We start from the raw sequence: 13064 nt of genomic DNA, 5'->3' as shown, positions 1-13064 counted from the left end.
GAGTGGACCGCCGATGTATAGGCCAGTGTCGCGCGAGGGATCGCAAGAGGGGCCGTCGAGGAGCTCTTCTTTTTACCAATCCCCATCACCGTATAGGTTTCAAACACCGTCGCCGTTGGTGATGCAAACACATCCATATTCACTATTCTATCAAGGTGGCTCATCGTCCCAACACCGACAACCAGATGCCCTACCGGAGGAACCAGAATCCCCGCCGGAGTAACCACAACCCCCACCGGAAGTTGGACAAATGAAGAATCCAGCGCGTAACCGTCGACGGCCACCATGTGGCACTAAATTCGGCAGGCACGGAGATTGATTTGTATTTTAATATATTTGTACAAACATTTTAAATATTTTGATATTATTTGATGTAATAAAATAGAAATTTATTTGAGTTATTACTTAAAAACCCTAAACTAATTTATTAAAAATTTAAAAATTTATAATTTATAATTAAATTTATAATTTAATTGACAAACCCTAACAAAAATCCTAACCCTAAACCCTAACCCTTAACTTAAAAACCCTAAACCCTTAATTTAAAAACCCTAACCCTTAACTTAAAAACCTTAAACCCTTAACTTAAAAACCCTAAACCCTTAAAAACCATAACCCTTAACTTAAAAACCCTAACCCTTAACTTAAAAATCCTAAACTCTTAACTTAAAAACCCTAACCATAACCGTTACCTTAAAAACCCTTAACTATCCAAGCCTCAAAACCCTAATCTTAACAAAAACCCTAACCCTAACCCTAACCCTAACCCTAATATGATATAATTTGATAAATTTACTAACAATTAATACAATTAGCAATTAATAATTTGACTAGCAAAATGTTAGATTTTACAAAATGTTTTGACTAGTACTAACAATTAATAATTTGATATAATTTGATAATTTTACTAACAATTAATACAATTAACAATTAATAATTTGATATAATTTGATAAATTTACTAACAATTAATACAATTAACAATTAATAATTTTACTAACAAAATGTTAGATTTTACAAAATGTTTTGATTGGTACAAAAAAATATAATTTGTTTACAATGACATTCAACTATTGCAATTTGGGCATGACCGACTTGTATGGCCTGGATTCCTACACTATCCGCACAACTTCTGTTGACTGGTTGTTTCTTGGATATCCATATTGTTTCGTATTCTAGTCGAGCAAGGTCGAACCTTTGGTTTGCGACGCAATTCTTTATTCGGTAACAACTTAAAAGGAACAAGAGATACGGGCGGCCACTTACATTCATCTGGGACCGGTGGGAAAACGTGTCTCCAGACATTATACATGTTTTCTAATTTGTACACTTCGTCCACATAGCTCATCGGATCCAGACGGAGATTTTGACAAGCTGCAATAACATGAGCGCATTTATAGCGAAGTGCATCAAACATCCCACAGTCGCAAGTCCTATTTCGCAAGTGTACACGATATTGCCCGCCAACAACACCTTGGTGCGGTCTATCAAACTCTGTCACGCGAAACCATAAGTTGTCTTGATCGTGACACACTGTGTGCATGGTGTTCACCCGCGCCTTGGCCTTGTTAATTTCCTACACTACCTTACTGCACCATACATGGCCTCCCTGCATTTAACTTGCATAACTCGCTACTCGCTTTGGAAATAGTGCCGCCAAACGAAAATATGTCTCTTGCACAACCGATGTTATCGGTAGATGACGCTTTTCTTTTAGAATAGAATTTATGCATTCAGCCAGGTTTGAGGTCATATGACCATATCGTAGGCCGCCGTCGTTGATTGTGCCCATTGTTCGAAACGTATGTTACAAAGGTAGTCCGCGTCTTCTCCGTTAATTGAACTTAAAATTGCCAACATCTCGTGAAAACAGTCTTTATTTATTTCATACCCTGCCAATATAAATTCATAACGAATATTACATACCACTTCTTCATTTACAACTAATTCAAATTGAAAAATGAAATAACACAGATAGAGACTAAATACCCATGTTGGTTACTTGTCATCGTTTGCTCTTAGATGGATATTGCCTGTAGTAGTTGGAAGTAACGTGCCTTAGGCAATATCAATGGTGTGTGCGCTGCCATAAGCTTCCCTGCCGATCAAATACAGCTAGTATACCGGTGCCCCGATCTGAAATAACACAGATATCAGGTTGGGGGCACACATGCCTCCTTAACCTAGATAGAAAAAAATCCCAGTCATCAGATAACTCCCTCGGTGTTATTGCAAATGCAATTGGAAGAATTCTCCCACCGTCATCCTGTGCCACTGCAAGCAATAGCCGATGAGTATACTTACCAAACATAAAGGTACCGTCAATTTGTACCAATGGCTTACAGTATAAAAATGCGTCTCGGCATTGCTTAAAGGTCTAAAACAGACGTTTGAACACTTGGCATCCACGTAGCAATAGACCGTTATAGTACGCATGTTCCGTTTCAAGGTCTGTGATGGCACCTGGGACATATCTCTCTAGCACTTGACACCACTGCCATATTTCATTATATGAGGCGTCCCACCCACTATGCATCTTCTCCAACGCCTTCTGCTTATCTATTCAAGCCTTGCGGTAAGAGGGCGTGTACCCCATTTCGCTACGAATAATGGCAATTAACACTGGTACTGAAGTCTTGGAATCTGCTTTCACCGTGGGCAGTATCAAGCAAGCTAACATAGCTGAATCCATCTTGTGATGATCTTGTGAAACACCTATAAACGGAGTACATTAAATAATGCAACATTACATAATAACAGTATTATTCAGAAATCGTCAATACTATACCTACAGCACATGTATGTGGACCTTTGTACTTTTTTATCTCTCACAACCCTGTCCTTTTCCTCAACAAGGCGTAGATTTTCCATGAACATGTGCCGTCTTGCATGGAACACTTTGCCTCAAACTTATCAGATTTGGATTTAACGACGTGGTAGTTAACGCCATTTTTGATGCTATGTTTTTTCAAAGCATCAATAAAAACATCATTGTTGGAAAACTGATTACCAACTTGAAATTCACCTGAATCTAGCCCCGAACTTGTACGATCATGCAACCGGTGTGGTAGATCTAAAAACTCCAACGCATCATCTACAGACAGATCGATATTATGCATGTGGGCTAGAGGTGAGTATGCTCTGAATCGTGGATTTTCTTCTTCATCTGAACTCCTTTCAGCATCTTCAGGTTCTGTTGAAATAGGCTCCGGTTCAGAAAATAAGCCAACTTCTGCACCATCGAGCCCGGGCTCTCGAGGTGGATCCACATCGAAGTCATCTTCTAACCCACCATCATCTGCAGCGTACGAGGTCCCCTCAACGGTGGACGTCGTAGTGAGTACATCATCCCTTCTTCTGGCATTTCATAACGTCCCCAATTGGATGTAGATTGCCAACCACTAGAACTTGATGCCATTCCCCAGTACGTATTTCCAGCATCAAACATTGAGCCACCGACGTACATGTCCCATCCACCGACAGAGTGTCTTGCAAGGGATGTGCATTCTACACCGCTATCAAACATGGGCTGTTCTGTGTTTTGTAACCCGCTAACCGAGTGTCGGCTAGGAGTCGTGTATACATCTCGGACACCGGTCACAAGTACATCATTTGGCGATGTAAATTGTACATATAACTCAATATAAAGTGCTCCACTAGCAAGATGAGTCTGCACCATTGCCTCCAAACTACGGGCACCTTTTATGTCGAACGAGTCATATGTCACTAGATCAACAGAAGAACAAAATCGATATGTAATAGACAGAACTTTCATTGCGTCAATCTGAAAATTTTACGCCTAATTCTTTTACGAAGTTCTGTCAAATCTATATTCTGGTTAAAAACCAGTCGCACCATATTCTCCGAAAAAAATAACACCGTTCTCGGTGTGGCAAACCTTACCATCATAGTAAATAACAACACTAATACGTTCACTCATATTTAATTTCTACCCTTCTTAGCCTCACTAAATTGTTTTTTTCTGTAACTTATGCAATATGAGAACATTTTTTGCCTCATTTATAGTCTTGGCCCAAACATGCTACTGTAGCAAAAGCGTGTCCACGAGGGCACGATTTCAGAAATTCTTTTGATAAAGCATCCTGCTTGAAACATTTTTTTATACTATTTACTCAGAAACATCAAGTCGAAATTATTTTTCCAGGACCTACTGTAGCAAAAGCGCGTACACAATGGCGCGATTTCAGAAATTCTTCTAATAAAGCATCCTGTTTGAAGTGTTTTTTTATACTATTTGCTCAGAAACGTCAACTCGAAATTATTTTTCCAGGACCTACTGTAGCAAAAGCGCGTCCACGTGGGCGCAGCTTCAGAAATTCTTCTGATAAAGCATCTTGCTTTGATTTTATCTTAAAAACCCATAAACACGAAACCTAATCTAATTTTGAAAAAATTATAATTAATTTAATTAAGAAACCCTAAACCCTAATCCCTTATTTATTTAATTTTTTCTCCAAAACCCTAAAAACCTTAAACCTTAACCTTAAAAACCCAAAACCTAACCTTGGAGAAACGGCAAAAACGCGTCCCCAGGGGCGTGCTACGTGGCGACAAAAACGCGTCCACGAGGCGCGCAGCCTTTGGCAACAAAGCGCGTCCACGTAAGCACGCTTTGTTGCCACGTAGGCAAAGCGCGCCCTCACGGATCGTTTTCGACACATCCCCGACATCGCTACCGGCGTGGACGTGTTTTAGGGGAAAATGGCCCATTCCGGTAAATAATAAAATACCGGGCCCATTTCGGTAAATTTAAAAAAATGGGCTTTTTTGGTATTTTTCCCTTTTATATATTAAATTAAATAATAATTTGATAATTTTGTTAAAATTTTTATTTATTTGTATTATTAAAATTGGTATGATTGATGGAATAATCAAATAGTGATATATGTCTTACTACGTGTATCTTATGCTAACATAAAAGGATAATTTTTATAATAAAATAGATAATTTTTTAACAAAAATTAATTTACTCTTTAATCTAATATATATAGACCAATTACCCTTTTAAGTAGAAAAATAAAACGTAATAAATTTAGTATTTCATGACCTGCACATTTGGCTCTGCCATTTTAATATAATGCCTTATTTGAGCAATCATAGTAGCATCCTCGTCATTTTCATTATCAGTTCCCAAGGTCTAAGTTGGAATACATTTCGATTATTAGTTATAAAAATTTAATATTGATTATAAGAGTTTGATAATTTTTCTTTAAAAATATATTAAAATATCACTTTTAAACATTTTATTAAATCTTTTCACAGTATAGATAATATTATATATCAACTAACACCAAATTAACTCTTATTATTAATTTTAACTCTAATAGACAAATGAACAAAATCAAATACTCAAAAATATTCATCTATCTTCATGGTCCCAAGTCTAAACGAGACTTGCAACCAGATTTCAACTATTTATGTAAGAGCTTTTAAGAATGAAATTTAATAAAATAAACCTATTTTTTTATAGAATCCTAAAAACTCTAAATTTTAGGATTTAAAATCTTAAAACCTAAAATCTAGACCAAAATATTAAATCCTAAATATTACTCTAATTTAACGATATCTTTAAATTCTAAATCAACCGTATCATAAACCATATTCACCTAGGGTGAGTTTGGATGGGCGGTGCATTTACCTATAGTTAGTGTAAAAATAGTGGCGGCGGTGAGATTAGATACTATAACGATACTGTAGCGTAAGACAAAAAGTAAGCTAAACGCACGTAACCGCACCCAATCGCCCATCCAAACCAACCCCTAATTACCCAAAAAACTTATCTCTAGTAGGCTTTCCTGTCTTCTTTCTCTAGAGAGAGAAAGTTACTTCCTTGTGAGTGGTCGTTCGGCCTTCGGGCCGATTCCGCTCATCTCGTCGCTTTCCTCTTTTATTTTCTTCTCTATTTTCCTTTCATGGTATTCCTTTGTTTTGTCAATGAAATAATCGCCGTCGAGAGGTGGACTTTTTCCATATTTGCTAAGAGTTGTCTTCAATCTGTTCCTTGGTTTTGCCCTCCTTTTTTGATGGGCTCTTTTCTTTTTTCAGTCGGTGAGGCCTTGTTCTTTATCACTTGGTGGTACAGTGGCTCTTTATGAATCTCGTTGAACGAAGCTTCTGGGAGGCCAAGAATGTACACAGAAGACCTCATTTTGGCGGTTAAAGGCAAGGTGCAGCCTTGACTTCCTTCTCCGTTGAAGTTTTGGTTTGCGACATGGACACCGTTGGAGGGATGCATGTCGATGGCCTGGTGTGGCAGACCCTTGATCCTTCCCAGTTGCATCTCCTCCCACAATGGCAACCGTTGGTTGTTGCTATGGTTTGTTAGGGGTTAGGATTTTATGGGTCTTTGAGCTTTTGTATTGAAATTTATTCTTTTTTCTATGTATCTTTGCTTTTCTCATTCTTAATGAATGCTTGATTATTGAGAAAAATACCCCATAATGCTTATATTACTATTATTATTTGTTAATTTTATTTAATTAATCAATATTAAAATATTGTTAAAGGGAATTGATGTAATGTTAAAAATGCATTATAAAATTCTTTAAAGAAAGTACTTATTTGTTTGGATATTGAAAAGTAATCATCCTAAACTCTTAAGTCATCAACTCATATCATCTTACCAGACACCAATAAACGATTAAGACGAGTAAGAATCTTTTGGGTTGCCAAATAATTGGTTGGAGATTTATTTATTAATGGAAATAATCACCATGACTGCAAGTTTTCAGCAGTAATCACATGCATATAAAAATAATCCAAAAGTACATCATACATTCATACATACGTACGTACGTACGAACATACATTAATACATACATTATATATCTCTATTGGAAGAAGAAGAGATGAAGCCAGATTTGGCTGCAGAGTTGCTTACTACCAGCAAAGGGAAGGCAACTTGAAAGAGAAGGAAGAAGGAAAATGACCAGTTCTCCTTATATAATCCGCCCTTTGAGATGTCCTTATAGCTTTCTCGTTTAGCTTTGATTCTGCATTTGCACGTTTCTCTTCAGCTATTCTCCTTGTGGCTGCTACTTTGTTTGCATATCTTTCTTTTGCCCGAGCTTTCAATCTCTCAGCCTTCACCTAATAACATAACAAACGCCATCTGTGAGATGGGATTGGCACACTTTTTACTGTAGAATGATCTTCATTTCAAATTCCTCAATGCCTTAAGAAAACAAATTCAAGACATAAAAACAGCAGCAGGTTTATGGGATTTGGAGACACTTGATGTTTCCCTGGACTGACAAGTAAAATAACTTGATAATGCATCATCACAATAAGGGACCTTTGAAAGAAGTATCCAAACAACACAAACAAATGGAACATCTTCTGGTGTTGTTAGAGTAATCGCTGTTAACAATGATGACAGTGAAGGGTTTAACAAAGAAATATTTCTAAGACCCACTTTTACTCAACACCAACACCATGGGTTTAAGTTTACCTCTATTTTCTTCATTTCCACTTCAGCTTTCCTCTTTTCGTGATTTTCCCAGGCCTGTATCTTCACTTCTTCACGCTTATACCTTGAAACCAATGGCATATGTTTATCATATCAGCTAGAATAGAAGAACTCCTTAGGCTTATGGCTAGCTAGTTATTTGTCACAGGAGGACGGAATTAGTACATTACCTTGCCATATATTTGGCACGTTCAGCTTCATCCCAAGCTATAGCTCGAGTTTCTAAAGTGCTCTGCTTCCTAGCTTGATCTGATTCTTGTCTATTTGAACCATGACCCCTGGCAGCGGCATTAGTTTCAGCCCTTCCCTCAGTCGATGTTGGGCCTGAACCTGCTTGATAATCCTCGGCACAAGGTCCTCCTCCATGTTGGCACCTCACAGGGGTGGAAGATCCTGAAGATATAGGACTCCTTCCAGCAGGAGTGGTGGCTCTTAGGGGTGTTGTTGTTCTTGATGGCTCTTGGCTTGCAATAGGGGTCATCTCAGTCCCCATATCTCTCACACATATTGATCTAACAGCTGACACAGAGTTCCAAATAGAATCATCAAAATCAACCTTTTTGGTTTCTCCTTCGTATTTAGGTGACATTACTGCAGCAGCAGCAAAGCCTCCTTCCTCGTCACTGCTTGGATAATCTTGTTCCTTATGTGGCACAGGAGCTATTAGTCTTCTATCATCGGCGTTGGAGTTTCGAGGTTTGGCTTTGGAGTGGGTCTTTTTGTCTCTACTTCTCGACAGTCCCACAAGCCATTTCTGCGCATCATCCCATTTTGAAGGTGTTGTTGGCTTCCCTAAGGCAGTAGTAGTTCGATGATGAGATTGAGCAGCTCGGTTGTTTGTTGTTCCATTCCCTTTGTGGAACTCAAAACTTATGGCACTCACGCTGCTGCTTGAAATTTCATTAGCTGCTCCAAGGTTATAGCAACCTTTATCTTCAATGGCTCTCATTTTCTAATCCACAAAAAGACTCACAAGTACCAAAAGTGACATTAATCTACACCGATGCCACTACTTTCTCATTGCAAAAACAGATTCAAGAGTAGAGATGTGAAAATTTGAGGATCTTTGAGCCTACTAAAACCTCCAATCCAACAAGTACATTTTAACTTCAATGCTCACTACATACAGAAAACTAGTAATAACAATGAGAAAAAACCAATAATGCTCAACAGGAACCTTGAAATATCTTAAAGCTTCCTTTCATAAGAGTATAAAACAAAGGGTCCCATCCCATTCCATCACATGCAGGATTTATCCACAAAGGTAACTAATCATCATCTTTATGACACTAAACACCCATTAATGAAAAACTACTCTGTTAATTAAGCAGTACCAATAGAAGCTTAATAATTTCCTAGACTTTAAAAAAGAAAAAGAAAAAGAAGGGTTTTCGTTGAAGAAACGTAATGTAACAGTCTAACAGAGAATAATGACTTAAAATCATAGATCTTTGTGAAGCATTGCCAGAGCTAACGATAAAAAATTCAGACTTTCAGAACTTCAGATCCATTGAATATTAAGAATATAGTAAAAAAACAAAAGCTTTGCATTGCTGGAAACTTGAACCAACCGAAAACCAAAACAAAACGCACTTTGGCACAGTAAATAATGGTTAAAAAAAGAAAGAAATGGGAATTCTCAACAGTTTGGGAACCTTGGGAAGTGTAATTTAAAGAGAAAAGTGTTGCTTTCAACGGCTACAATATAGTGTATAATATAATGCAAAATGTGTGCGGAAGGGGTGAGCAGGATGAAAATCTGAGACGGTGGGTGTCGGGTCAAGTGGGAAATAGATGTTAATAATGCGGGGGGTGCTCTGAAATCATTCACGTGCTTCTAATGGGCCATCAGCTTCTGTGAGTTATAAATTTAAATTGACTGTTGGCTTAATTTGTCAGTAAAATTTTGACCTGTCTTTTGGGTGCTACTTATAATGTACTCGGATTGAATTGGATTGGACAGCCAAGGGACACTGCTTCCTAGATGCTAGAAGTTGCATTTGCATTTGCATGAGGTGCATGAGTTGTTGATTTAATTACTTGTATGTCTGTTTTTGATATTTTTGAAATTTTATGCGAAATAATAAATTAATTTTTTTAAATTTATAAAATATAATAAAATAAAACAAAAACATATATTAGTAAAAAATAAAATTATTGGGGCACTTTTATTTTATTTTTTCTGCTTGTAATGAAGCGACGATCAAAAGATTTAAAAAATATTTAAAAGGTTGAAAATTTTGTTTCCATGTTAAAAGTTGAAAAGAAAATTTGGGGCCCCAGGGCCGGGCCTGGATACTTGTTTTAGTTACACCAACTACGTAACTGTTGCGTGTTTTTATGAATTTGTCCTTCAAAGAGATTAATTTTCTTATTTATATAATACGGTTTTTAAATGTGACTTACTAAATAGGTTCTGATGCATGTTAACACGTACCCTATTCTAAGATTAACACATGTTTCTTAAGTGTGGGTTCGCATGGGTTCGCTTGCATGGTGATGCGAACCCACCATGTGTAAACTTATGTAAGTGAACTATGTAAGCGATCACAACTGAAGTAAAAAAAGATTAGATCGACCCCAATCGAATAAGTAGGTAACAAGCTAATAATGGCGAACACCATAACAGGACCAATATTTATTATCTAATACATAAATTTAATAATTTTTATTCAAAAGATAATTAAAATAAACTTTAGCCTTACCATATGCTTTTAGATTTAAATTTAAAATAAAAAAGAAAAGATTAATATCAACAAAAAGTAATATGTAATATTTTTCAATTTTAATTTTTTATTTGTATTTACATATGAATTATTTTAAATATAAATATTATAATATTTTAAAATCAAACTTTATTAATTGATAAATGATTTTAGAAAAAAAATAATCATTTTACTTTTGCGAGTTGATATAAGAGCAAACATACGAGTAATTATAACTGAGGCAACTAATAAGTGAAGAACAACACCACCAAAAGATTTGTTATGCAGCTCGATTTTCACCTACATTTGCAAGGATTTGCCTAGAGAGTTAATATGCTATTTTCAAACACGTATAAGTGATGATTTAAGTCCTACCACTTACCATCTAAGAATCCCACACTCATACAAAAATCAAGATAACTCTCCACTAAGTGTGGGTTTGGATGGGTGATTAGGTGCGGTGTGATGCGTTTAGATTACTTTTTCTCTCATGCTACAGTATCGCTATAGTATCTAAGCTCACCACCATTATTATTTTTACACTAACTGTAGGTAAACGCACCACCTATCCAAACTCATCCTAAGTTTCCCCTAAAAAATCAACCGTAAAACCAAACAACTCATTTGTGTTTTACTTGCAAAATGCACTCATAAGATGGGTCTATTGGGATCTAGCGCCCTTGGTGTAGGAATTACGTCTATATATTTGTAAATTTTCAAACAAATTGGTTTAATAAAACTCCATTATCATTAATATCTTTTTGTATATTGTCTTCAATGATTTTTGCAAGACAGAAGTTAATTTTTTTTCTGAGCATCAGAAATAAGTTGTATATTTTTATGAGAGTTAAAAAGCAATTTCCCATTTTAATAACTTAATCTTTACTATTTTTAAAGGATTAAATCAAAATTTTGTCATTTTTAGGGGTCAAAGTATAATTTTACCATTTACTAACTTAAAATTATATAAAATTTAAAAGCCTAAAAAATAAATTTTACATTTTAGGGGGGTTGGGGCACCTGTTAGTCCCCACCCACCGCCTTTGGATTATTACACGCAAAGAAAAATGAAAGCAAATATTAACTCACTGATTATCTAAATGTTTAACTAATTTTAAGCGGTATTACGTGGTCTCATCGTAGTGTAAGAAGAAAACTTATATTAGTAGATAATCTAAACATGTCCTTAGTCTAATCATAATTGAGAAAATTGATTAAAAGACTTGCCTTGGGTATCAGAGCTGACGATTCTCAGAAGATATAGACATATATGTGATTGGTTAGACTAACAGTACATTGGATTGGACCTAAGTAAACTAGATCCTAGATTCATTTATAGATTTATTCACTTGTAACATCCATAATGTGGTATACCTCAATCTTGAGTAAGTGACTGACTATGTGTGCATAACCCGTATACTTTGATATATTGATAGCATGTGTTTAATTAATAATAGTAAAAAACTGGTATGCTTGGTATACGTCTTCTGCATGACATAACTTCACTTACAATAGTAGAATTCATAGCCCAATAAAAGGTAAAAGATATCCTCTCAATCGACACTACATGATAGATGGAAAGTAAAACGACCATAGGTCAATTGTCTTAGAGATAAATGATTTAATTACTATTTGTTACTAATTGAAATTTCATGAGGAAAGATGTAATGGTTATCATGAGATAAAATAGAATCATATTGAGATAATGAGTTTATCCCAACGAAATTTAGGATACCCTATGAGGGTAACACACTTGTGATAAGATCATTGGATGAACACTTAATAAGTAGGTTCTGTAATGGTATATAATAAGGAAGAGTTCAATCATGGTACTATAGTGGAATGACTCTTTGATTAAAAAATATTGTAAATAATGAACGAAGAGCTAGAACTTAATCACAAATTATTTGAGTTCTAGTTATATATGTCCAATCGGTCCCTTTGTTAACTTGAGATAACCCAAAATGAATTGCATGTAGAACCAATAATGTGGAATGAATGAAAACAATAAGTAAGAGAATTGGATCACACATATCACTATTCACATTGAATGCGCTTTCTCACTAAGTATAATAGATGACTTAGAAATTAATTAAATTTCTTCAAATTATTGTTTAATTAATTGTAATTAAATAATTGAAATGAGAATTAAATTAATTAGTTATCATAGATTTGTTAAATGAGGCAATTAATTTTTTTTCCTCATAGATTCTGACCTGCCACAAATTGTAGTGGCAATTTAAGTACTTTTCGGCACTAAACGAGCTTAGTTTTTAGTCGTTTCGTGTTTAATTATTGCATTTTCAGTTTTCTTATATTAGATTCAAATTATTGCAAAAGAATCATTTTTGTGAAATATTTTGAGTTAGTTGACCTATTGGGCCAATACTGGCCTTAAGGTAGTTTTAACGATTTAATTGAGTGTGCATGGCACCTATTTTCAGGCCCAAAAGCATTAGAAATGACAATCGAATGACAACATAAGCTTCCGGTGTCGCAACACAACTAAACGAGCATAAGATTTTACATTCGAAGTTGTGTCATGATACACTAGGCTGTGTTGCGACACAGGCTTAACGGAGAGAAAAAATTAATTAAGGCTTGTATTTGACCTAAAATGGGCTGCTAACTTTGCCTATAAATAGGAGGCTTATGCTCAACTATAGGGACCTTTTGCCAAGCAATTTTAGGGTTTTAGTTCAGTTTTTTAGAATTTTAACTTAGTTTTATTTTATTTTGAAAACAATTTTATTTCTTGTTATTCGAATTGGATTCGATTTGAGTCCAAGTCTTTGTTATTTATATTTTCACAATTTTCTTTCATGTTTCTCTTGCAAACGATAATATCTCAACATCTATTAAAGGATTTTG

General features: G+C 35.5%; 1 protein-coding gene across 1 annotated transcript; it reads right to left on the bottom strand.

Annotated features, from left to right (window-relative positions):
• Positions 1 to 6678: 6678 nt before the first annotated feature.
• LOC105785854 (remorin 4.1) lies at positions 6679 to 9144 on the bottom strand. The gene is made up of 3 exons (XM_012612043.2): positions 7659 to 9144; positions 7471 to 7552; positions 6679 to 7109 (listed from the first exon to the last, which is right to left on the bottom strand). The coding sequence occupies exons 1-3, from the start codon at positions 8435 to 8437 to the stop codon at positions 6900 to 6902; spliced, it is 1071 nt and encodes a 356-aa protein (XP_012467497.1). The 5' UTR covers positions 8438 to 9144; the 3' UTR covers positions 6679 to 6899.
• Positions 9145 to 13064: the final 3920 nt, after the last annotated feature.

This window comes from Gossypium raimondii, chromosome 1, assembly GCF_025698545.1.
Source record: "Gossypium raimondii isolate GPD5lz chromosome 1, ASM2569854v1, whole genome shotgun sequence".
Taxonomy (NCBI): domain Eukaryota; kingdom Viridiplantae; phylum Streptophyta; class Magnoliopsida; order Malvales; family Malvaceae; genus Gossypium; species Gossypium raimondii.
The sequence above is the reverse complement of the archived record's forward strand: the minus strand, read 5'-3'. Positions and strand labels throughout refer to the sequence as shown.